Genomic DNA, 26738 nt, shown 5'->3' with positions numbered 1-26738 from the left:
TTTTGGGTGGATTTGGTGAGCGTTTTTGGACCAATGATGATGATTTCAGATTTGTTGCAATTGAGTTTGAGGAAATTTGATTGAAGCCAAGATTTTATTTCAGTGATGCAGTACAAGCGGTACAAGTGAACAGACTCTGCATTTTGGAAACTGCAGATGCTGGAATCTTGAGCAAAAAAGTACTGGAGAAACTCCTTGGGGCCAGCAGCATCTGTGGAAGGATTGAACAGATGATGCTTCAAGTTGGGATCCTTTAGATTAATGGAGTGGAAGAAGCAAACTGGAAAAGAGCTGGGGTAGAGCAAAGCCTGGCAAGTAATGGGTAAATACAGGTGCGGGGGTAATTGGAAAATGGGTGGAGTAAGGCTGGAGATGAGAAGGAGACAAAAGCGTATCAGATAAGGAAGGAAGAGAAGGAGTGCAATGTAAAGTTAGAGAGAGGGATATGGCTGGAAGGGAACAGGGAGGGGGAAAGAAAGGGAATACAATGGAAATATGGGCCTCGGTGATGGGAGATGAGTAACAAAGGAAAGGATTGGGGTGATTAGGATGGTGAGAGAAACATGTGTGCATGGTTTGGTTAGGGAGGGTTCAGGGAAAGGGGGGGGAGGTTAGAAGGGGGTATTACTTGAAATTAGAGAATTTGAAATTCATACCGTTGGGTTGCAAGCTGCCCAAGTACAAAATGAGGTGCTGTTCCTCCAGTTGAGTGTGTTGTCACTCTGGCAATGGAGGAGGCCAACGTCAGAGAGATTGGCTTGGGAATGCAAAGGGGAGTTAAATGGCTATCAACTGGAAGCTCCAGCATGCCTTTGGAGCTATCAAGCCGATGGTAACTTTTTTGAAGAGTAATACAGTCATCCCTACTTCCTCTCTCTTTCCACATGCCATTTAAAAAAAATTCTTGCAAGGCAGATGATGCAGCATTCTCGCTTATTTTTAGACTGATGGAGTAACGAAGCGCCTCTCAGAAAGGAATGACTTTGTACTGTTCCTCTTCACACTCATGACAAACAAGAAGACCTTTTTGCAAACAGCTACACTAATAGAGGATATCCTGGGAGTTAAAAAGGTCTGTATGTTACTCACAAATGTTGTGTTTTAGAACAATTATGATCTTCTGATATATTTGTTCCTTTCCAGCCCATGGTTTAGAGATTAATCTGGATGCATGTTCTCACAGCCTCCCTCTTTAACTCCAGATTATCAAAATTTGGAACATCTGGGCCTTGAGTTTTCAATTCCAGGTCGTCTTCATCAAAAAGATTCTCCTTCCAAGTGGTTGGCACCACTGCCTCATAGCTCTGGAGACCTGATTACATCTGACTTTAGGGGCTGTCCAAGACCATTACCGTGTTCTTCCCATGACTGCATAACTTCTCGCTGGGTGCTGCACTTTCCCCTCGCATCCCAACAACGTATTAGTTGATTGGTTACATGACTCTGACTATCTGCCCTATCTTTGCAACTTGCATGGATTTTATATATATCTATCCGATCACTCTTCAGCTTCCAACATTTCAGGTAAAACAATGCATGTTTGTCCAATATCTCGTGAGAGCTAATACACTCCAGCCCATGTGAGCCTCTTCTGCATCCTCGCCAAAAACTCCACACCTTCTCTAAATTGAGCTGATCAAAACTCCACACAATATGGCCCAACGAAAGATTTATAGGACTGCAATATGACTTGCCGACTTGTATACTCATCACCCTGACTGATGAAGGCAAGTGTGCCGTACACCACCAGTACCACCCTATCTGTATTGCATGTAAAATTTTCAGGGAAAGTGAATGGTTTATTATTGTGACATGTTCTGACATACAGTGACAATCGTTTTGCATGTAATCCAGGTAAATTGTACTATACACGAGTGCAACAGAAAGTCTGTGTTTTTATAAAGTGCAGAATGTAGTGTTGCAGCTGCAGGGAAAATCTGGATTTGCAGAAGTGCACGGTCTGCAATTAGGCAGTTTGAAGGTTGGGAGTACTTCCTTAGCTCGTGAGAGGTCCATTCAAGAGTGACGGATCAATCAGTTCCATGTCAACGCCCTCTTTTGACCTAACATTTTTTTCAAAGTTTTCTGCAAATACTGAGTTCTCTTGCTACCTGACTGCTTCTCCTATGTCAGTCAACTGTCAGGTTCCCTGTTCTAAAGATTTTCTCTCCTGGTTTATTAAAATGGAATTGTATTTTCTGGCATCTGTGAGAACCATTCTACACTCAGCAATTTGGAACTGGACATCCAGTTCACCTATTATCTACTTCGAAACCCAAGGATGCATATCATCAGGTTGTGTATTTAATAACTTTCCATTCGAATAATTTCTCCAATACTAAGTTTGTAATGCTAATTCGTTAAATCTCCTCACCTTAAATCGTACACTTTCACGAAGTCCTGTGTCTTGTGTAAACAGTCACTGAATATTTCTTTAATTTCTCTGACCTGCTCCACCCTGAACTGCTGAGTCTAACTTTTGGAGCATTGATGTGCAGAGTTGATGGGATAACTGCATTAATCTAATGACAGCCAAAGGTGGCTTAACTTGCCTGGCCCCATTAATTTGGATAAAAAAGCAAATACGAGTAAGCATTTTTAGTCTACTAGTCTTGGGTTACTCTCTAGTGCCTTAGTATTTAGAATTTCTGTATTAATTAGGTTTTTTTATATCAGAAACTTGAAAATAGTTTAGAATTAGTCTTACCTTGCATTGACTTGTTTAATTTCAAGGAGATGATCCAATTGGAGGATATTCCAAACCTTACAAATCTGGTGGCTAGTTTTGACCAGCAGCAACTGGCTAATTTCTGTCGGATTCTTTCGGTGACTATCTCGGAGCTGGACACGGGAAATGATGACAAACACACGCTGCTTGCCAAAAATGCACAGCAGAAGAAAGCTGCAGGACCTTCACGAGCAGAAATCAACCAAGGTAGAGTGATGCATCTCTCCAGCTGCAGCATTTTGCATGAGCCAATAGCTGATGACTTAATTTTCTTTTCTCCATGACTCCAGTCACCTACCATAGATCTGGGAGAATTCAGGATGTTCAATGTTATGTGAGAAGCCACAACCCCTCTCTAGTAATGATAAATTTGTATTTGTAATTTATCTAAAAATTGTTGATTGGAGATGGTCATGATTCTTTTTTATCAGGGCTGTATCCTGGGAACATTAGATTGGGAGGCTCATTTTTCACCATTGCTTATTTTATTCTTGCACATGAAATCCATTCTATAACCAGAATGTACCTCTGGTAATTTCTTTTGATCTCAATTTAGTCACCCTCTTGAATATTCCTGGTTTCATTGAGCGATTATGTAAACTGGCAACGCGGAAGGTCTCTGAGACAGCAGGCACTTCAAACTTCTTGCAGGAACTCGAGGAATGGTATACCTGGCTAGACAATGCACTAGTTATCGATACTTTAATGCACATGGCCAGTGAAGAGGCTGACCAAAGCAGTAGCACAGGTGCGTCTGTTTCTTTGAACATCTACCCTGTTTCTGATAATAACTGTTGGAATGTGCAGAACTGCAGCTGCAATATGCTTAAACTTCACACAAGCCTCCTGTCTCTTCCCTTCCTTACATATCGGTATATCCTAAAAAAAAATGTTAAATATCTCATTTCCATTCAATTGTGCCACTTGCCGCAAACATTTTAGTCTAGAGATGCAGTGTGGAAACAGGCCCTTCGGCCCACCGAGTCTGCGCCATCCAGCGATTACCAATACACTAGTTCTATCCTACATACGAGGGGCAATTTACAGAAGCCAATTAACCTACAAACCTGCACGTCTTTGGAATGTGGGAGGAAACCAGAGCACCTGGAGAAAACGCACCAGGTCACAGGGAGAACATGCAAATTCCGTAAAGACTTGTTCTTTCCAGGATTCTTTGAAACTTTTCATTGAAACTTTAATTTCAAGCATTTCCCATTTCTGATGTAAAGCCATCGACACATTATCCCCGTTTCTCTCTCCAAGAAGTGTTTGGCAATGTGTAGGAATGTTTATGGGGCATCCTTTTTTCTTCAAGATTTAGTCACACAGTGTGGAAACAGGCCCTTCAGCCCAACTTGCCCACACTGGCCAACATGTCCCAGCTACACTAATCCCACCTGCCAGTATTTGGCCTATATCCCTCCAAACCTATCCAATCTAACTTTTTTAAACGTTGGAACAGTCCCTGCCGCAACTACCTCCTCTGGCAACTCGTTCCATACACCCACCACCCTTTGTGTGAAAAAGTTACTCCTCAGATTCCTATTAAATCTTTTCCCCTTCACCTTAAACCTATGTCCTCTGGTCCTCGATTTCCCCTACTCTGGGCAAGAGACTCTACCAGATCTATTCCTGCCATGATTTTGTACACCTCTATAAGGTCACCCCTCATCTTCCTGTGCTCCAAGAAATAGAGTCCCAGCCTACTTGACTTCTCCCAATAGCTCAGACCCATGAGTCCTGGCAACATCCTTGTAAATCTTCTTTGTACCCTCTTCAGCTTGACAACATCTTTCCTATAACATAAAGGTATCACAAAATGCTGGAGTAACTCAGTGGGTCAGGCAGCATCTCAAGAGAGAAGGAATGGGTGACGTCTCGGGTCGAGACCCTTCTTTTTTCCTATAACATGGTGCCCAGAACTGAACAAAATATCTTCGCTCAGTCTGCCTGGACCTACCTGATCTCCTGGTTGCTAAACACTTTAATTCCCCTTCCCATTCCCACACTGACCTTTCTGTCATAGGCCTCCTCCATTGGCAGAGTGAGGCTAAACGTAAATTGGAACAGCATCTCAAATTTCGCTTGGGCAGCTTACAGCCCAGTGGTATGAATATTGATTTCTCTAACTTCAAGTAACCCCTGTATTCCCTCTCTCTCCATCCCTCCCCCACCCATGTCACACCAGGTTTTTGTTTTCACCTAGCAAACAGCTAACATTGGCCTGTTTCCTTTATCATTGTCACTTTTCTGCATATCTTTCATTCATTTGATTTATATTTCTACATCATCATCTATATCTTGCGTTTCCCTTTCCCATGACTTTCTGTCTGAAGAAGGGTCTCGACCGGAAACGTCAACCAATCTTTCTCTCCAGAGACGGTGCCTGTCATGCTGAGTTACTCAAACATTTTTGTCTGCAGTTCCTTCCTACACAATACTCTAAATGCTGCCTCACCAAATTGTATAAGTGCAACGTGGCCTTCCAACTTCCATACTCAATACACTAACTGATGAATGCCAATGTGCCAAAAGCCTTTTTGACCACACTCTTTACCTGCGACTCCACCTTCAAGAAACTATGTACCCGCGCTCCTCGATCCCAATGCTCTATAGCACTTCACAGAGCTCTACCATTCATTGTGAGGTCCTGCCCATGTTAGACTTCCCAAAATGCAACACCTCACCTTTTTCTATTAAATGCTATCAACCATTCCTCAGCCCACCTGGCCAACCGATCAAGATCCTGCTGTAATTTTTAATGACCATCTTCATCATCTGCAATACCACCCACTTTTATACCATCTGCAAACTTGCTAATCTTGCCATATGCGTTCTCATCCAAACCAATGACACAGCACCGAACCCTGAGGCACACCACTAGTCACAGTAAATCTAGAACTGAAAGCTAACAACCTCAACAATATATTCCACAGACCCACAAAGCAATTTGTTGGTTGCGCGCCTAGGCTTTTTGTAATTATCTCTCTCTGCACTCAGAGTCCGCAGATGAGAGTGTATTGGCTGCCAGCCAACTAAGGAGCCGGCTTCCCCAGTCCATGAAGATCATGCACGAGATCATGTATAAAGTGGAAGTGTTGTACGTGTTATGTGTGCTGCTGATGGGAAGGCAACGAAATCAGGTAAGTGAGAAAAACAGAACTAAAATTTACAATTGTGGTATTGGGTCAATGTTAGAAAGGAAAACGATTGTAGACGAATGAGGGTCGAGTTGGGAAATAAGACAACCAGAATGGTTCTTGCAGCACCCAGTGGAAGCCTGAGGGTTCAATATATTTATTTGGGTTGTTTTTCAATGTTAAGGAAGTAAACACTCCTGCAGGATTCTCTTAATTTTCCAAATTTTAGTTTATAACTCATTCATGAAAGCCCAAATCCAGGGCTACTACTGGCCCTTGATATTCCCCAAGTAGACAATACAGTTAGACGATGAGTAACTCCCTGACCTTTAGTAAAATCGCCCTGATTGAGTATGGTCTTCAGAGAGAAAAATCCATTCAAGTATTTTTCAGTGTCCATAACTGAATGAGTCATGTGGGAACCCTTGTTAGTGTCCTTATTTTGAAGTTGATGATGCCTTGGCAATTGCTTTTTAGCTCCTGTCACTCTTGGGTTCATTTGTTTTTTAAAGTTGAGGTGATTTGCTTTGGTATTTGGGTGACCGACTTTTAGCAAAAATTAGGAATTTACATTTGGTCTGGTAACCAGCGGAAACTCGCGCTGAGATTCTCCTGCTCAGTCTGAATGCTACAACACAGAAGAGCTCATTGATCTAGAGAACTGCTGAGCACTAATTTCTCTTGTTCTTTCAGGTGCACAAGATGCTGGCAGAATTTTGCCTTATTCCTGGACTTAATAATCTGTTTGATAAACTGATTTGGAGGAAACATTCTACTAGTCATGTCCTGCATGGGCAGAACCAAATCTGTGATTGTAGTCCAGTAAGTATGATGCTGCTTGGGGGCATTGGCTTGTCACAACTTGGAAACTGCCTCTCTCATTCCCACTGATTTACTATGCAACGTTGTAGATGCTCAGGATAACACATTCATTTTAGTACAACAGGCAACCTGCTGACGGGCCTCAGCAGGTCAAGCAGCATCAGTGTATGTGATGGCAGGGTGGTGATTAGTTGGAAATCTTACCATTCATGAGTATAATCAAACTATGCACAAGGGCAACAGAATATAATGTTACGGCAACAAAACAAATGTGCAAGTACCGCAGCAAGGTAGATAAGGACTATACCCCTGGCCTGTGAGAGACCTGTTCAATAGTCTGAAAATGATAGGGTAGAAGCCTTGAGCAGAGCAATTCCATACGAAGCCGTGATACCTCCTGATAGGATGCTTTGTATGGGAAATCTGAAGAAATTGGTAAGAATCATTAAAGAATTTCCTTTGTCTTGAAGTAGAGGCAATGGCGTGTGCTTTCTTGGTCATTGCATCAATGGGGTTGGTGATATTTCCGCCTAAGGACTTGTAGCGATTAATGATCTCCGCTTCAGCACCATTGATGGTGACTGGGGCATGTACTGAGGTACTGGTTCCTGAGGTCGGTGACTAGCTCTTTAATTTTGCTGACTGAAAGAGGATATTGTCTTGACACCATTGTACTAAGCACTTTATCCCCTTCCTGTATTCTGTCTCATCTCTGCTCACTATCTGGCCCACGTCAATGGTGTCATCTGCAAACTTGTAAATGGCGTTAGAGCAGAGTCTGGCCACACAGTCACGAGTGTATAGAGAGTATAAAGGGTTGAGCATGCATTCTTGCATTGTATTGAGAATTATTATGGAGGTTTTTTTTTTTGTTGCCTATCCTTGCTGATTATGGTCAATGTTGCAGGATGTTGAGTGTCCAGATGAAGAGCTGACTGTTCTGTCCTAGATCAAGGAGCTTGGAGATGTGTTTGGTTGAACTGTGATGTTGCCAACAGCTCCGCCTTCAATGAATAGGAGTCTGGTGTGGGTGTCAACTTAGACATCTAAATAAATGCAGGGAAAGTCAGCATGGCTTTGTAAAGGGGAGGTCTTGCCTGACAAATTTGCTGGAATTCTTTGAAGGAGTAAATAGCAGGACAGACAAAGGAGACAGAAGATGTTGTTTACTTAGATTTTCAGAAAGCCTTTGATAAGGTGCCACACGAGAGGCTGCTAAGGAAGATGAGAGCCTATGGTAGAAAAGAGCAGATACCAGCATGGATAGCAGGTTGGCTGGGTGGCAGAAGGCAAAGAGTGGCAATAAAGGGGGCTTTTTCTGGTTGGCTGCCAGTGACTAGCAGGACTCAGTGCTTGGGCCATTACTCTTCATGTTGTATATTAATGATTTGGATGAGGAGATTGAAGGCTTTGAGGCCAAGTTTTCGGATGAGACGAAAATAGGTGGAGGGACAGGTAGTGTAGAGAAAGCAGGGACATTGCAGAATGACCTGGACTGGTTAGGAGAGTGGACAGAGAAGTGGCAGATGGAATATGGTGGTCATGCATTTTGATAGTAGGAATAAAGTCGAATAAAGTAGGAATATAGACTATTTTCTAAATGGGGGGAGAATCCAGAAATCTGAGGTGCAAAGGTACTTGGGAGTGCTGGTGCAGGATTCCCAAAAGGTTAATCTGCAAGTCGAATCTGTAGTAAAGAAAGCAAAGGCATTTATTTCGAGAGGGCTTGATACAAAAACACCATATCTGAGGAATGTCCAGAGGAGATTTACAAGAATGATCCCAAGAATGAATAGGTTAACCTATGATGAGCGTTTGACAGCACTGGGCCTGTACTCGCAGGAGTTCAGAAGAATAAGGGGGAACCTCATTGAAATGTACAGAATAGTGAAAGGCTTGGATAGAGTGGATGTGGAGAGGATGTTTCCACTAGTGGGAGAATCTAGGACCAGGGGTCATAGCCTCGGAATTAAAGGTTGTTCCTTTGGGAAGGAGACGAGGAGGAATTTCTTTAGCCAGAGGGTGGTGAATCTGTGGAATTATTTTGGAGGCCAAGTCAGTGGATATTGTTACGACAGAGATAGATAGATTCTTGATTGGTACGGGTGCCAGGTTATGGGGAGAAGACAGGAGAATGGGGTTTGCATAGAGAGATAGATCAGCCATGATTGAATGGCCTAATTCTGCTCGTATCGTTTGTGATCTTATGAAACTTGCAAAATTGGTAATGCTTAGCGGGCTGGATACAGCAGCATGTTTCTCGAGTTGATTGATTTCTGAATGTTAGAAATTAAGGAATATGCAAGGTTTGTGTGGCCTTGTGCTACTCTTATTTCTTATTAATTGGAAGATACAATATGGAAACAGCCCATTCAGCTCACCAAGTTAATGCCAACCATTGGCCACCCATTCTTATGCGTGTTTCCCTTCCTCCACAGGAAATTTCCCTGAAAATCCAATTCCTACGGTTGCTTCAGAGCTTCAGTGATCATCATGAGTGAGTATACAAAAACATACAGCATTGTTCTCTACAGTAGCACTCGCAATTATTTGCAGATAGTCACCCAGTGTCTAAACTTGTCTAATTTGTTTTGAAAATCGGTCTGCTTCAGGCCATGCATTAGAGTACAGAGACAAATAGCTGATCCGCCCCTAAATTTGTACAATTGGTTGTGTTTTCATCAGTAATAAGATTGTTTTGCAAAACTTCAATAGTATAAAGATGTTTTTAAATTATTTTAATATTCGTGTTGTAATTTGTTTTATGTTTCTGCCATGGTATTGAAATGATTTTTGTGTTGCTAATAACATTTGGCAATTGTGATAAGGGGAGGCTTTTCTTTACTTAGCCTCCCTGTGGTCTTCAAGGCAACCATGCCATTTTCCAGCTTGCCAACCCACTGTGTAATCACGTTCCATGATTTTTCCAGGCAGATAATCAATAAGTTCTCCCATCGCCACACAATTTTCTCATCTCATACAGTCTGCCAATTGTGTCATCTGTTGTCTGTCATGAACTGTTTCCATATCACTGACTCTATTCTGCTCTGACGTTTTGCTAAAACTCAAACCAAACACTTTCCAATCAGCCTTTTTGACCAGGTTTTTGATCATCCATCCCATAGAGTCATACAACACAGAAACGGACCCTTTGGCTCAACTCAATTCATGCCGACCATCCCACATTCTTCTAAATTCCAAATAATACAGATTTAATTTCTTAAGCTGCTCCATAGTACAGGTCTCTGTTTCTACAAATAAACCTGGTAAATCTCATGTGAACTACTTCCTACTATAAAAAAGGCTAAAACTGAAAAAGGTCCTGACCTGAAACATCACCTATCCATATTCTCCGGAGATTCTACCTGACCTCCTGGGTTACTCCACTTTGTATCTTTTTTTGGTAATCCAGCATCTGCAGTTCCTTGTGCCTCAGATAAAGATATCTAAACTGCAAAATATTCCGGGAGTGAGCTCATCTTTTATTGTATTTTATTATCTTCCTCTCCCCAATTCTCAAGAGGCCACTCATACTAATAGTTTTACCAATAACTAATTTTGTGTCCTGTCTGCAAATTAAAACACATTTTTGAGTTGAAAATGGTGTCAGATCGTAAAGCAGCTAAATATCTCTCGCTTTTTGCATCTGGTCGACTGGCACCTGTCATGTTTTAGAAAAGAGCGTGAGCAGTATGAATGTACAACATTTGAATGGCAATATTGTCCTTGGATTTCAGGAATAAGTACCTCTTATTGAACAGCCAGGAGCTGAATGAACTTAGTGTCATCTCACTCAGAGCCAATATACCGGAGGTGGAAGCTGTTGTCAACACCGACAGGTACACAGATTATTGATTTGGTATGAAAGGGTTGTGGACATTGACTAGTATAAATGCTTAAAATAGCAAATTACATCTATGTAGATTGTCATTACCTTTTGGTTTCATGTTGTCACTTGTACCCAAATTTCCTACTGATCTGTATACTTTAGTTTAGAGATACAGCGCGGAAACAGGCCCTTCGGCCAACCGAGTCCGCACCGACCAGCGATCCCCGCACATTAACACTATCCTACACACAGTAGGGACAATTTACAGATATACCAAGCCAATTAACCTACATGCCATATACTTTGAAAGCAGCCCTTGCCAATTTGTCTAAATGTGTTTTAAACATTGCTATCTTTGCCATATTTTTGTCATCTGCAAACTTACTAATCAGATAACGTACATTTTTGTCATGTATCATGTATGTAATATACAATAGCATAACTTATTTTGCAGTCCATTAGATATAAAGGTAAATGATCATTGAAGAGGGGTCATGACCCAGAACATGAACATCACCTATTCATGTTCTCCACAGATGCTGCCTGACTCACTGAATTACTCCAATATTTTATTTTTCTTTCCTAAACAATTACTGTTTCTGTAACATTTTATTTATCGTAAACTGTTTACGAAACCATTAAAATTGTACTTAAACTGAATATGAATCAGAACAATAGAACACTGAAACGGGTATTTCTATTTAAAATTTCCTTCAACACATCAATTGTGTATTTCCATTAACATATTTCATTGTTTTTCCAGAAGTCTGATCTGTGATGGGAAGAAAGGTCTTCTAACAAGGTTATTACAGGTTATGAAAAAGGAACCTGTTGAATCCTCCTTCAGGTGAGTTTCCTTCACGTTCCAACAAAAATGGCCACAATGCGCATTGCTGTCTCTTCTATTTTCCAATCTGTTAAATCTGTCGGGTGTGTGATCAAGAACATATTTGAGTAAGTGAAATCCAGGTCATTATTTTGTTTCAGAATGTGCATTTGGCTTCAAAGAACACATTTACTTCATCCTTATTAGCATTGAATTTGTGCAGTGACTCGGCCCTGCAGACCATGTAATCATTGCCTTAATTGCCATCTTGCTGAGTTTGTATTGTAGCTGGTGGAACAGTTATGTGTTTAAAATAAACATGGATTAGGTGCAGGACTGGTGCTGTACAATTAATTAAATATTAAAGCACATTCTAAATAAAACGTGCTACATTGCTCGTACTGCTAATAGCCATTGAATCCATGTTTAATTCATAATTAAAAACTGAGATGACGGCCAACTTGCATGAAAACCTCATTATTGATGCCTTGCTCTTCTTGGTAGATTCTGGCAGGCAAGAGCTGTTGAGAGCTTTCTGCGAGGAGTGACGTCTTATGCTGATCAGATGTTCCTTTTGAAACGTGGTTTGCTGGAGGTAAGCTCAGAACCATTTTGTAAATGGTCAACCCATCAGCTTCATTGTTATTGATAAAAATGATTTTCTAAAATCTACACATAGAACACAGCAGGTAATGCGTGCTAATGAAGCCAACTAAAAGTAATCCCATGTGCCTGCACATGGACTATATCACTTCATTCCCTGCCTATTTATGCGTGTGTCTGAATGCATTTTAAATGTAGCTATCATATCTACTTCTACCACTTTCCCTTGCAGCATGACAGTCTCCAGGAGGAAAAAAACTTGCATTCAAATTTCCTTAACTATTTTCCTTCTTGATATTAGAATTTCTACCTGAGGAAAAATACATTTTTTGCCTTATCTATGCCTCTCATAACTGTATATACATTTTATATAATATCCTTTATTCTAGATAGTATCCTGATTAATCTTCGCTGCACCCATCTAAAGTGTCCATACCCTTACTGCAGGTGCGGTCTCACTAGGGCCCTGTACAACTGCAGAAGGACCTCTGCTCCTATACTCAACTCCTCTTGTTATGAAGGCCAACATTCCATTGACTTTCTTCACTGCCTGCTGTACCTGCATGCTTCCTTTCAGTGACTGATGCACTAGGACACCCAGATCTCAGACAATAGACAATAGGTGCAGGAGTAGGCCATTCGGCCCTTCGAGCCAGCACCGCCATTCAATGTGATCATGGTTGATCATTCTCAATCAGTACCCTGTTCCTGCCTTCTCCCCATACCCCCTGACTCCGCTATCCTTAAGAGCTCTATCTAGCTCTCTCTTGAATGCATTCAGAGAGTTGGCCTCCACTGCCTCCTGAGGCAGAGAATTCCACAGATTCACAACTCTCTGACTGAAAAAGTTTTTCCTCATCTCCGTTCTAAATGGCCTACCCCTTATTCTTAAACTGTGACCCCTGGTTCTGGACTCGCCCAACATTGGGAACATGTTTCCTGCCTCTAACGTGTCCAACCCCTTAATAATCTTATACGTTTCGATAAGATCCCCTCTCATCCTTCTAAATTCCAGTGTATACAAGCCTAGTCATACCATATCATATATATACAGCCGGAAACAGGCCTTTTCGGCCCACCAAGTCCGTGCCGCCCAGCGATCCCCGTACATTAACACTATCCTACACCCACTAGGGACAATTTTTACATTTACCCAGCCAATTAACCTACATACCTGTACGTCTTGGAGTGTGGGAGGAAACCGAAGATCTCGGAGAAAACCCACGCAGGTCACGGGGAGAACGTACAAACTCCTTACAGTGCAGCACCCGTAGTCAGGATCGAACCTGAATCTCCGGCGCTGCATTCGCTGTAAAGCAGCAACTCTACCGCTGCGCTAGTCCAGTCTTTCAACATACGACAGTCCCGCCATTCCGGGAATTAACCTAATAAACCTACGCTGCACGCCCTCAAAGCAAGAATATCCTTCCTCAAATTTGGAGACCAAAACTGCACACAGTACTCCAGGTGCGGTCTCACTAGGGCCCTGTACAACTGCAGAAGGACCTCTTTGCTCCTATACTCAACTCTTGTTATGAAGGCCAACATTCCATTGGCTTTCTTCACTGCCTGCTGTACCTGCATGCTTCCTTTCAGTGACTGATGCACTAGGACACCCAGATCTCGTTGTACGTCCCCTTTTCCTAACTTGACACCATTCAGATAATAATCTGCCTTCCTATTCTTACCACCAAAGTGGATAACCTCACACTTATCCACATTAAACTGCATCTGCCATGCATCTGCCCACTCACACAACCTGTCCAAGTCACCCTGCAACCTCATAGCATCTTCCTCACAGTTCACACTACCACCCAGCTTTGTATCATCTTTTAATAGGGGTAAAGAGAATTGGAACAGCACGATTATCTGGACCATGCATCCACAAGAAGTTTACTCTTGTATCTTTACCTTTGCAGCACATTTTGTTCTGCATTATCGACAGTGAATGCAAGTCGAGAGATGTGTTGCAGAGTTACTTTGACCTCTTGGGCGAGCTGATGAAATTCAACATTGATGCCTTCAGGAGGTTTAATAAGTATGTAAACACAGAGGAGAAGGTGAGTGAGATGTGCAGCTTACTCTACAGCAGGTTGATATTTACTCGTTGAGAAAGTAAACTGGATTTTTAAGAATATTGTACATTCCTTGTAATGCAACTGTCAGTAATGGTGCCTATGAAGTTCTGATTTTTTTTCCTAAAAATCCAATTAGTTCCCTAATTTCCTTGTTGGAAAATGAACCCTGGCAGATTGAATTTCAATATCGTAGTTCTTGCTCTCTGAATTGGCTACCGGTCCACCTCTTTAAAAGGCTCAGTACCTTTTTTGGGTTGGTTTTATGGGACATGAACACTGCTGGTAAGGCCAGCGTTTGTCATCCCTAATTGCCCTTCAAAAGGTGGTGGTGAAAAGATATTCCCATAATGTGTTTGCATTTTAGGATAATGTGTGGTTGGTGGTTAAGCTTGCAGTGTGTTGTTGGAGTAACCTAGGTGAGTAACTGTGGTGCAATTTGTAGAGGTCACAGTGGGGAGATGAGACTAAATGCTAGAATTTGGAACCAAACACTGGGAGGAGGAACTCGGCGAGTTGGACAGCAGTTGTGGAGGCAGAGGGAGAGTTGAGGTTTGGGGTTGAAAACCTGTATCATAGAAGTGTAGAAGAAGAATAGCCATTGAAAGAGATGAGCAGATTGGGCTGGATCAGGCAGGAGCTGGCAGGTAATAGATGGAAGCAGTTAAAGAGGGAGTTGATGAGCAGATGAGGACAGGAAGGGTGGAGTAGCGACAAGAGGATGGAAGGTGGAGCTAGCACAAGTCCAGTGACTTGTATCTGCCAGAGTTTACAATAGTAATAGGTTTAGTTAGATCATTCAAGATCCATCGGGTGCATGAGAAAGAATGATGCCTATTGTGGCAGAACTTAGATCTAGGGATCAGTGATGAAAGAGAAAGGATCACCAATTTAACGAGATGAGCCAAATGTTCTTATCGCGGTGGGTCTCGTGCCTTCAGAATCGTATTCTTCAAAGGGTGGAAGTAGCAGAGTCTATGAATATTTTTAAGGCAAAAGGAGGTGGATTTTAAATAAGAACGGGATTAAAAAATTAATGTGGGAGGAAAAGTATCGAAAGTTGAGGTTATAATCATCGTTTGCCAAAATCTTATATTATCACAGGCTTGAGTAACCAATTCTTGCTCTAAATGTACCTGTTCAGCTGTTCATGCATTAGGTTAAACATGGGCAAGGAACTCTTCACCTGATTAATACCTACATTTTCTCTCAGCTGATGGATAAGTGCTCGTCCATGTTGAATAACACCCGTTTCCTATTGCCGAGCCGATTTTGGATCCAGGTTGCCAACTTGACCTGAATCATATGCATGACTCTTCCATTTGTTGCCTTGTCAAAAGTCTCACTCCATGTGAGCCACATCTACCACACTGTCCTTATCATTACATTTGTTAGTGTGTTTTCTAAGTTAATGTTACCCGCTGTTGTGCAACAAATTATCTGTTAACTGTCTTGTTTAGTTTCAGATATTTTTGAATCAGGTCAACAGTTCTTTAGTGGATTCCAATATGTTGGTTCGCTGCATAGTATTGTCCTTGGACCGATTTGAGAGCCAAACAGATGCCGTAAAAGGTATGATAAATATTATGAATATGAAACAATAATTCAAAAGTTGGGATGTCATGTTACAATTGTACAAAATGATGGTGAGTCTGCACCTGGAGTCGTGTGCAGTTCTGGTCACATGACGAGAGGAACGATGTCATTAGGCTGGAGCGGGTGCAGAACGAATTTGCAAGGATGTTATTCAGGCTAAAGGGTTTGAGTTATAAGGAGAGACTAGAGAGGTTCAGGTTTTGTACCATGGCAGAGTTATCAAAACAACAGAGTTCAGGTTTAAGATGGGAGGAAGGAGTTTTGAGGGAAGTGTTTTTACATAGAGAGTAGTCAATATCTGGAACTGCTAGAGGGACTGGTGGAGATGAGTGCAATCTGTATGTTTGAGACATTTAGACAGGCAATTAAACAGGCATGGCATTGATGGACCAGTGGTCAAATGAGAATAGTGTAGATGGGCAATAAGGTTGGCGTGGCCATGGGAAACCGAAGGAGCTATTTCTGTTGGCATAACCCAGTGACAGTCTCTTGTGCCAATCGTGTGGGTGGCCATCGCAACACCGATCGGAATAAATGTGTCCTTGCTGTCGATGGTTAATGTTTCTTCAAATCAGGGCCCCGAGGGCAGACAGTAAGAGGTAATGAGCAGGTGATTTCCTTGCCTTTGTTTCATGCGATGCCATCGTATTTGATGGGGTCTTGTTCTTTAGTGCCACTCACTGCCTCCCTCTGCTGTGTTTGTCCAGTGAATGTGCTGGGACATAGACACGCCATTGTGTCACATGTCTTCAACAACTTCACCACTCATGTTGCTGCCGTCGAAAGATTAAGAGCAACAATCTTGTGGACCTTGGATTTGTTTGCAGCATATCCAGTAACAAAGCGTATGTATTGGCCTCCTGCAGGTTGATGTGAAGTCCAGGTTTTGGACTGAACCACGGAGGTATCTCTCGTGCCTCAGTGCTAGCTGTCGTGCTAGCTGTCTGTGTCCTGCACCGTTATTGCAGCCCATCCCTTTTCTAACTCCTACAACCACATCAATGTCATAGATGGTGCCACCGTGGTGAACTTTCAATTTGCCTTTGGGCAGAGTAAGAGCCCGCATATGCATAGCTTGACTTCAAGTGACCAGTCCAAGTTGCATGGTGATCATCTATCTATCTATATACTAAAACTCTCGCTTGTGTGTTTGTTTGTTCCTGAACTACAGCCAAAACGGTACACGATAGCGCGACAATTTTAGGCCCACCTTACTCACCGTCGTCTCTTTGGTGCTAATGTTTCTTTGAAGTTTCTTTGAAATCGGTGTTATATTTTTTAAGTTATTCACATTTTAAAGTTTAAGAAAAACCGCGCATGAGCAGTCGGGGCTAGTTGATCCGATACTTACGTAAGGTGGCCGCCAGATCCGCTCCTGTGCTTGTGGAGGGGGAGGAGGAGGGGGCGGAGAAGGGGTGCGAGGGGAGGGGGGAGGAGAGGGTGTTGCACCAATGCAGGAGAGGCAAACCTTAGGGGGAGAGAGGGAAGGGGATGGGGTAGGGGAGCGGGGAGGCATGGAGTGGAGGGGGGGAGGGAGCAGGGGGGAGAGGGGATTAGGGGAGGATGATGTGTTGTATGCGACAGCTGATGGGGTGGAAGGTGAGGACTAGGGGGACTCTGTTTCTGTTGTGACTAGGGGAGGGGGAGCAAGGGCAGAGCTGCGGGATACCGAGGAGACACTGGTGAGGGCCTCATCTACGATTGGAGAGGGGAGCCCCCGTTACCTGAAGAATGAGGACATCTCGGATGTTCTAGTATGGAACACCTCATCATAGGCGCAGATAAAGAAGGGTCTCGACCTGAAACATCACCCATTCCTTATCTCCAGAGATGCTACCTGTCCCGCTGAGTTACTGCAGCTTTTTGTGTCTCTATGGTCCCTTATCTGCTGAGTTTACTGGTATTTTTTTATTTCATGTGATGATAAATCCTGATGATAAAGTTCGATATTGAAAGCTGAGACACACTCGTGATGTGTACAAACCCCATTTCAACTGTTTACATCACGATGATGAGATGGTTGAGGTTTGTGTAATTTCCCTATCATTCCATGTGAGAAAAGGCTGGGAATGTGCTCTGATTGACCTGACCTACTGTGCATGTATTCAGTTGCAGAAGTGATTTCCCAGTGCTGCCTACTGTCCTACATGTCCCATGTGGAAAACCGGCTCTCCTTCCTTTTCCGTCTAATTAACATTATTCAAGTACAGACCCTCACACAGGTAAACGGAATGTTTCAAATACCTATTTACATTGTTAGATTTAAATGTTTTGTTTCTGCCGTGGCCTCAAATGTAGTCATCGTGATAGCGCTCCAGTTTGAGGAAGGGTCCCAACCTGAGACATCGTCTGTCCATTTCCCTCCACAGATGCTGCCTGACACGCTGAGTTCCTCCAGAATCTTTTGTCCTGTTCCTTTGTCCATATTTCCATGAATTCCCCTCTTGCAGAAATACTCTGATAACCCGCTTTCCCATTCCTCAGAAATACAGCTGATTCAGCATCTGTCTGGCCGACCTCCTGAACCTCCTCTGGGTTCACTGAGTCTCTGTTTTTCCCTATAATTAATATTTTCAACAGTGCTGGGTCAAGAGGACAAAGATTTAATGTGATTAGCAGAGGGTGACGTGAAGATAAGCTTTGTCTTCCATCAAGTAAATATGTTGTGCAACTTGTTGTCCTTTTCCCCATCTAAACCAAACCTGTTTGCATTAGGGATGCACCCAGAGTCCTACAGCTGTGCAGCACAGAAATATGTCCTTCAGCCCAACCCATCCATGCCAACCAAGTTGCCCGAGCTAGTTTCATTTACCTGCATCCTGTCCATCTCTCCAAACCTTTGCCATTCATGTGCCTGTCCACAATGTATTTTTAAATGTCATAATTGTACATAATTGTACCTGCCTCTGCAGTTCCCTCTGTCAACTTGTTCTAGACGCCCACACACTTTAGAGGGAAAAAGATGCCCCTCTTCTCAGTCGTTTCATTCTTATCTTAAATCTATGCTCTCTACTTTTAGACTTCCTTACCTGGGGAAATACTGGGCCTATTTCCCTCATCAGTGCACTTCGTGATTTTATAACTCACCCTCTTAGCCTCCTGTGCTCCAAGGGAAAAAGTTTATCCAGCCTCTTCTTATAACCAACCTTCCATACCTGGTAAAATCCTCAATCTTAATGCATCCTTTCCAGTTTAATGACCTTCCTATCGCAGAATGTCCATAACTGTACACGATACTTCAAATGTGGCCTTCCCAACAGCTTATACAGCTATAATATGCCGTCCCATAGCAGGCATGCAAAAACCACCTTCGCCACCCTGTCTACCTGTAATGTCACCTCAGTCATTCCTCCTCCCCTCTCCCATCATGTAGACAGTAGCAAGGTTGACAGCAGATTCAGGAACTGGTTCTTCGTTGTTATTAACTCTCGAATTCTAAGGCTGTATCCCAATCGTGCATTCTACCTCATTGCAGCACTTGCACTTTCTCTGTAGCTCTATGTTCTGCACTCTTTTTCGCTTTTGCACTGCCTGTTGGATCTTCCTGGATAACATGCAAAGCAAAGTTTTTTACTGTATCTTGGTATGTGTGACAATAGTAAACCAATACATTCACTTTTGTATAATCATTCTTCCTAAGTTCACATTTCATTGTTAATTTGTGGATGTTGATTACTGTATCTGATGATACAGTCTCGTACATGTGAGTTTCTTGGTTGCTTCAAAAGTGATCCAGAGGAAGCAAGTTGATAACTAATGCATCTGATGCAGAGTGTTTCTTCTACTCAGGAAAATGTCAGCTGTCTGAACACCAGCCTGGTGATCCTGATGCTAGCAAGACGCAAGGGCAAGCTGCCATTTTACCTGAATGCCCTGCGGGAGAAAGAGCTTTCGGAGAAATATCCAGGGTTCCTACTCAACAATTTCCACCGCTTGCTCCGCTTTTGGCAAGAACATTACCTCAACAAAGACAAGGACAGCACCTGTCTGGAAAATGTGAGTCTGGCCACAGCGGAGGCATGCAACTCTTACCTTAGCAATCAACGAGTAAAATTACTGATGGAGTATTTTCTTTTATGTAGTTTAATTTTACAGATTTTGATGCCACGATCCTCTCCAGCCATGAGATTGAACGTTGCTTCTCAACTATGGTCATGGCATCAGTAAGGAAAGAGGCCATTTGGCCCATCATGTCCGTGCTGACACATCTGCATGAATCCTATCTGCACCACTCAGGCATATTGTTAAGTCTGGATGATCCAGTTCATCTAAACACTTGTTAAATAGTAAAGGTGTCCACCATTCTCTCAGGATGAAAGAAAAGTCCTCCATAAATCTCTTCCCCTTCCCCTCAACATGAGTCTTCCAGTTTTATTCAGCTCTAACAAGGGAACGGCTTCCTGCAATAACCCCACTGCCCTCATAACATAATCGAGTCCCCTTTTAACAACCTCCATTCCAGGCAGAACAGACTCAGTCTTTCCTCAATTCAGCTCCAAAAAAATGTGTCCACCTGAGACTTCCATAATTTACACGTCCTTGCTGTCTCGACTTGATAGTCATTTTGGAAACAAGACAGGGTAGACGGAACCTTTTTGCCCAGAGTGGAAATGTCGACGACGAGAGGGCATAGCTTTAAGACGAGAGGGCAACATGTAAAGATGTCCGAGGCAAATTATTTTACACAGAGGGAGTTGGGTGCTGGAATAGACTGGCAGGGTTCAAGAGGTTTTAGATGGGCATGTGGATGGGGAGGGGTACTGATCATGTGCAGGCAAGGGGATTAGTTTCATTTGGCATCAGTTTCAACATCAACATTGTGGGCTGTACTGCTCTTTGTTCTATGCACTGCAGGAACCAAGAGTTGAGTGTATATGGATTAAATCTCAAAATTGTGGATTCAAACATCAGAGACATAGATTCAAAATGAAGGACAACATGGGCAGTGAGGTATTCTTGTGCTGGGACTGGCAAGGTCAGGCATCTCAACCTGTTGTATGGTGGAAAAGAGGTAGTTGAGGCTTTCAAAGGGGAGTTGGTTAGAGAGGGTAGTGAGCAGCGAGTCTGGCAAGAAGCTTTACAAAGAGCTGGCCTGCTTTCTGTTGGCCAGTGGCCACTGGTTCCCCAACACCAGGTTGCAGGATGCGGTCAGTGTCCTGTGGCTCTGGAACCCTGGACTCTTCCAGCATCCATTGCTGCTCTTTGGATGGAGCGACTGAAGTAGTGAGGAGCTTTCAGTGTCTATCTTCTGTGGATTAATGATTTATTTATAATTTGGATTTCCATCTTGTTTCCCCACAGAGCTCCTGCATTCATTTCAGTTACTGGAAAGAGACGGTTTCACTGCTGCTCCATCCAGACCAGACTGCCCCGTGTGCAATCATTGGCTACATTGAAAAAGCCTACATGAGCGTTGATAAAGACTTCAGTGAGGACTAATGTAGGCCTTTTAGACCAACTGGACTGATGCTTTGTCAATCTGACGACTCAGCACAATACCATGGCGTTCAGGCTGTGGGGTCTGTTTATTCACAGCACAGACTGGGAGTTGTGCAAGAGCTGGTTGGTGATTGGTGCAAATGCTTTTATTTTAACCATGGACTGCTGCCTTTTGTCTTTGATTACTATCCTCTTGGCTTCTGAACCCATCTGTTACTGGCTGTGGGAAGGTGAGAAATGTTCTGTCACTGGATACAAATCAAAGCTGCCTACGAGCCAGCACTGCCTGGGTTAAATGTATAAAGGAAGGAGCACGTTTAACATCGGATTTTTCTTTAATGTCCCATTCTGATTTGGTATTTTAAACATCTACTTCAATTGTGTGTCATTTGGCAACTTCCTGGTCATGTTAAGATGCAAGTGGCCAACAGAACAGCTTTCACTGTGGAACTCGAGTGAAAGTTTGAAGTGGGTATATTCCATTCACAGGAATGTTTTAACAACTTTGTTAAACCTAAGTTGCAGGTAGCAGAGTTTGAATGATCTATTTCTCCTGGAGTATTTGAATCTGCTTGAACTGTACATGTGCAGCTTATTAAATTCTCATAGTTTATAATATATACAGTATACTAATTATACCTAGGTATTGCCATACAATTTATTGAATGCCCTTCTAGCTTTTTAAAAAGCAAGTCTGGGCTGGTTTAATTTTCTAAAGGTAACGTGCACAGAACCTTTATAATTTTCATATCATCTATTTTTTTCTCTTGCCAACTTCCTTCCCAAAGGCACTGATTCCGTAGTGTTCAGTCCCTCGGGTGCTGGACACCCTTGAGTACTTTGCCCATGCTTGAAATTCCAAAATGGGTTTTAGCAGTCAATTGAATGAGAGGAGTGAACCTCAACATCCAAGCAAGATCTGTCATTGAACTTCCAGCAAAAAGCATGAAATACTGATCAGGATTCGTTCCCTGGCCGTTTGTTCCCATCCCGACCACAGTACCAGAGCCACTGTGATCAGCTGACTGAGCATATTGCAGGACTCTTCCTGGTTTCTGTGGGTCAGCTAATCACTGGGTAAACTTCCTGAGCCACAGGATGGTCATCTGTTGGGTGATAATGGAATGCTGATTGGTTGGAAAAGACCGTGTAAACCCAGTAGACCGGTGAGCTGTATGTTTAAACTAATAATTAATTAACACAATGAAGTGCTGGAGTAACTCAGTGTGTCAGGCAGCATCTCTAGAATATGGATAGGTACAATATTGGGTCAGGACCCTTCAGCCTCTGAAACGTTACCTATCCCTGTTCACCAGATATGCTGTTTGACCCACTGAGTTATTCCAGCACTTTACGTATTTTTTCCTAATGATTAATGGAGCCCAGGTGAGTGCAGTTTATAAAACCATGGGGAAATTACTGGGTTGATAGTTGACCTGTAACATTAAACAACACAATTCAGTGTCTTAAGGATTTCAGTCAAGTGTTTATGGTGCAAATTGTTTTCTCTCTATTCTTGCACTTTGGAATAACAGATTATTTCCAAATGTATTGGGTCAGGGAGCGTATTAAGGTCTTTACAAAGGAAAGATTCTGGTGGTTGCAGATCTGTCAATCGTGATAGAGCTGCACAAGATAAATAAAGACCATTCGCAATATGAGGATTTCCAGTTTCGTGTTCTGGCTTGTCTGATTATCCCTTTTGCATTGATATTTGTGTACCCAGTGAATCGAATCATATGACTAAATAGTCTAATTTCTTTCCTGGGCCAAAACTGCAATTTTGCCAATTAATAAGCCTACATGTTGTCCATCAGTGAGCAGTTTACTTGTACTGGTGAGCCTGGTGCCTGGTCATGCAATCACTGTGTAATTGATCTGCTTTGTTCATTTAACTTGCATCTTTTTAGAATCCCAAACCAATCCTTGTATTCTGATCTCTTGCTGAGCTGGTCTGTACACAAACTGAAATAAAAACAAAAAATCTTGGAAACGCTCAACAGGTCAGGCGGCATTTGTGGAGAGAGACGTTTCAGATCAATGACCTTTCATCAGAAATGCGAAAGAAGGGAAACAAATTGGTATGATCTTTGTGTTTCCCCACAGCAGTGTGAAGTGTAGATGGAATTGATGGGAGGGCTGGTTTTATGTGATGGACTGGGCTATGTTCACTACTCGCTGCAATTTCTTACGATTTTGGGTAGGATTCTACCTTTGGTGCATTTGGAGGTTTGCTGAATTTCCTCTGCTTTCTGAGGAAGTAGAAGCATTGGCCATATGTAGGCTGTTGATGTCCAACTCTTGGCCTTCTCACTGCGACTACAATTATATAACTAAAAAAATGGTCTTTCTCACAAGCTTATTGACAATGAGCTGTTTTAACCATTGAAGGTACTCGTGCATGGGAATAACCCTCTAAGCACCAGTCTTGAAACGTGAGCCTGTAGCCTTTGGGCTGGGTGAAGTTCTATAACACTAACGTGTCGTGATCAGAGCTACTTGCATGGATTTTACATTTGTTTTGGACCTTTTGAACAGATAGTGTTTGGATGCTGCTCTCATCTCAAGCAGATTACAATTTAGTCTATGCCTCGCAGAAATCCCTCCCCTAATCTGAGATATTTTGTAATTGTTGTTTTAACCTCGATTGGCTTGCATTCTTACTGAAATCTCGGTTCCCTCAATTGTGCAAGTTTCCTTTTTCAGAACCTTGAAACGGCATGGTACATATTATCCAACCAAGATGATAATTGATAGCTTAATGGATTACTGACTGCTTGGATCTTAAAGATATTTGTGTTCCTCTAAATGTCTCTTACTAACCTAAGCCCTGGCCACACGTTACGCAGCACTTGCCAAATGTCTCTGCTGCTTTTTAATCACTTGCGGAGCTACCTTGATTTCACAACGTGAATGTTCAATTGTAGTTGATTTCTTCATAGATCAAAAGTAGTGTGTCAAAGTACCTTTAAAGTGGAACTCATCAATGACGGATCATTCTCTATTGCACCGAGTCCCTGTCACCTGGACCAATATCAGGTCTGGAGAATGAGCAAGAATTTTGGGGGAGATAATATCACATTTGAAAGTACATTGTTTCCTTTTTATTTCAAACTTTAATAAAGAAAAGGGAATGGGGTCTTGGCTGTTATTGACTATTATTGGAATGGAGTTTGTATAATCTTTCTATAAAACAACTGGAAATAAACCTGGCCTTTTTGTCCACTTGCATCCTATTAAACGTTTCATAAAGAGTGCTGTTTGAAAAACACCAAGTTAACTGGATTATATTGTGTGACTTTCAGGGGCAGTAGTTTGCAAGATAATGTGGATAAGGTAAACTAAACAGCACAGTGGAGCTGCTGCGCACAGCTTGTCACTCTGGTCCAATCCTGACCCCCCCTGAGCTGTCTGTGTGGAGTCTGCACATTCTTCCTGTGGCTGCATTGGTGTCTACCGGGTGCTCTGGTCTCTTCCCACACCCTCATAGAGGTGTGGGCTGGTCATTTAATTGGCTTCGGTAAATTTCCTCTAGCCATCTAGGTAAGTGATTGATAGAATCTGCGATTGTTGATGGAAATGTGGGAAGAATAAAGTTAGATGCGCAAAGGTTAGTGTTTGGTGGGTCCAGGAGTTTGTTTTCTTGGATGAATGAGTGAATTTTTTATTTCATCTTGCATAGCCAAGTTCTGATTTTAAGAATGTCCTTTTTATTTAAGGCGCTCTCATCACTGGAAAACGTTTCTCTCTGCCCCCATCAGCTTTGTCAAAATCCCAGAAACCACATTCAAATTATCATTGCTAATGTTACTTCGCTATTCAAAACAAAATAGGAAACTACAGGTCGGTTAGCCTGACTTCAGTGGTTGGTAAGATTGTAGAGGTCATTATAAAGGACGAGGTTTACGACTACATTGAAGTACGTGATAAAATAGGCTGAAGTCAGCGTGGTTTTGTGAAGGGGAGGTCTTGCCTGATGAATCTGTTGGAATTCTTTGAAGAATAGCAGGAATGACAAAGGAGAATCAGTGGATGGTGTTTACCTGGATTTTCCGAAGGCCTTTATGGTGTAGCGTGTGAGGCTGCTAAAGATGCGAGCCCATGATATTAGAGGGAAGATACTAGCATGGATAGAAGGTTGACTGAATGGCAGAAGGCAAAGAGTGGGAATAAAGAGAGTTTCTTCTGGTTGGTTGCCAGGTTGGGAGAGTGGCAAAGAGGTGGCAGATGGAATACAGTGTAGCAAAGTGTGGAGTCATGCATTTTGGTTGTAGGAATAAAGGCATAGATTATTTTCTACATGGTAGCTGCAGGTGTGGTGCTGAAATTCCCTAAATGTTAATTTACAAGTTGAATCGGTAGTAAGGAAGGCAAATGCAATGTTAGCATTTATTTCGGGAGGACTAGAATATAAAAATGAGGATGTAATTTTAAGGCACTGGTCAGACTGCATTTGGTGTATTGTGAGCAGTTTTGGGTCCCATATCTGAGGAAGGATTTGCTGGCATTGGAGAGGGTCCAGATGAGGTTTACGAGAATAATCCCAGGGATGAATGAGTTAACAAATGATGAGCGTTTGACGGCACTGGGTCTGCACTCGCTGGTGCTAGGAGGATTAGGGATATCTCATTCAAACTTAACAAATAGTGAAAGCCCTGGATCGAGTGGATATGGAGAGGATGTTTCCACTAGTGGAAGACTCTAGGACCAGAGGGCATAAGCTCAGAATAAGAGGACGTACCTTTAGAAAGGAGATATGGATTTTTTTTTTTAGTCAGAGGGTGGTGAATCTCTGGAAATCATTGTCACGGATGGCTGCGGAAGCCAAGAGATTGACAGAATCTTGATTTGTACGGGTGTAGAGGGTTCTGGGAAGGCAAGAGAATAGGGTTGCGAGGGAAAGATAGATCAGCCATGATTAAATGGTGGAGTAGACTCAATGGGCCGAATGGTCTGATTCCACTCCTATGACATAAACTTATCCATTCCCCACCTTTAACTGAACCTGAAGAAATATAAACTGAGTTAAGATGAGTCATTTTGCTTTCAGTTAGATACCTTCTTTGCAAAATCTCACACCACCTATTTGAGCTTAGTTTTATTATGCTATAAATCTATTAATTTATATGGGTTCTATAAAAATACAGGAAATTCATTGTCTGAAAATACCTTGTCCTGTGCGTTCTATCAATTATTGCCTCAGTGTGGTTAATGGTAAAGTCAGGTGATTTTGGGATTTTCTTTGCTCCTTTTCCCAGTGACAGATCCTCTGCCACTAAAATGCTTCCTCTCTGCCAGTCAGAGGGCATGAACAGTTCATAGAATGGTTCCACTAGAAAGAATTAGCCCCAAGAAGGAGTTATCACAATTTGCTTTATTCACGCGGGATTTGGAGCACTAACTCTACATAGAAACAAAATAGCAGAAGTTGCAGAGTCGGATGATCCTTGAGGTCTTTCACTCTTCATGCTACATGGGGGTGGGGTGGATGAAGAGAGAGAACACATTAGAACACAGAAGATCCAGTGGCCTCCCTGCAGAGCTGCGAAGGGGAAGGGCATGGCCATCAAGGGCTCTCGGAGCAAGTGGTGGTGGTTCCTCCTACCAGTCAGGTGATTGGCTGACTTCAGTCATAACCACTTTCTTGGCCTTTGGAATTTAAAAAGCAGGACTTCAAAAT

General features: G+C 42.5%; 2 protein-coding genes across 2 annotated transcripts in view; one reads left to right on the top strand and one right to left on the bottom strand.

Moving 5' to 3' along the window:
* LOC144604340 (short transient receptor potential channel 4-associated protein-like) overlaps positions 1-24654 on the top strand; it is a 38822-nt gene extending 14168 nt beyond the window's left edge. The window contains exons 6-19 of the mRNA XM_078418602.1: positions 944-1072; positions 2734-2935; positions 3285-3476; positions 5729-5871; positions 6562-6690; positions 9129-9187; positions 10428-10529; positions 11283-11366; positions 11850-11940; positions 13868-14008; positions 15484-15595; positions 17729-17841; positions 19409-19615; positions 20921-24654. Coding sequence (XP_078274728.1) covers positions 944-1072; positions 2734-2935; positions 3285-3476; positions 5729-5871; positions 6562-6690; positions 9129-9187; positions 10428-10529; positions 11283-11366; positions 11850-11940; positions 13868-14008; positions 15484-15595; positions 17729-17841; positions 19409-19615; positions 20921-21058 — 1842 coding nt within the window. The 3' untranslated portion in view covers positions 21059-24654. The remainder of the gene's footprint in view (positions 1-943; positions 1073-2733; positions 2936-3284; positions 3477-5728; positions 5872-6561; positions 6691-9128; positions 9188-10427; positions 10530-11282; positions 11367-11849; positions 11941-13867; positions 14009-15483; positions 15596-17728; positions 17842-19408; positions 19616-20920) is intronic.
* Positions 22456-26738, bottom strand: part of LOC144604322 (myosin heavy chain, skeletal muscle, adult-like) — a 72584-nt gene continuing 68301 nt past the window's right edge. Inside the window, exon 42 of the mRNA XM_078418556.1 lies at positions 22456-22494. Coding sequence (XP_078274682.1) covers positions 22456-22494 — 39 coding nt within the window. The remainder of the gene's footprint in view (positions 22495-26738) is intronic.

The sequence above is a fragment of the Rhinoraja longicauda genome, chromosome 22 (assembly GCF_053455715.1).
Source record: "Rhinoraja longicauda isolate Sanriku21f chromosome 22, sRhiLon1.1, whole genome shotgun sequence".
NCBI lineage: Eukaryota > Metazoa > Chordata > Chondrichthyes > Rajiformes > Arhynchobatidae > Rhinoraja > Rhinoraja longicauda.
The sequence above is the reverse complement of the archived record's forward strand: the minus strand, read 5'-3'. Positions and strand labels throughout refer to the sequence as shown.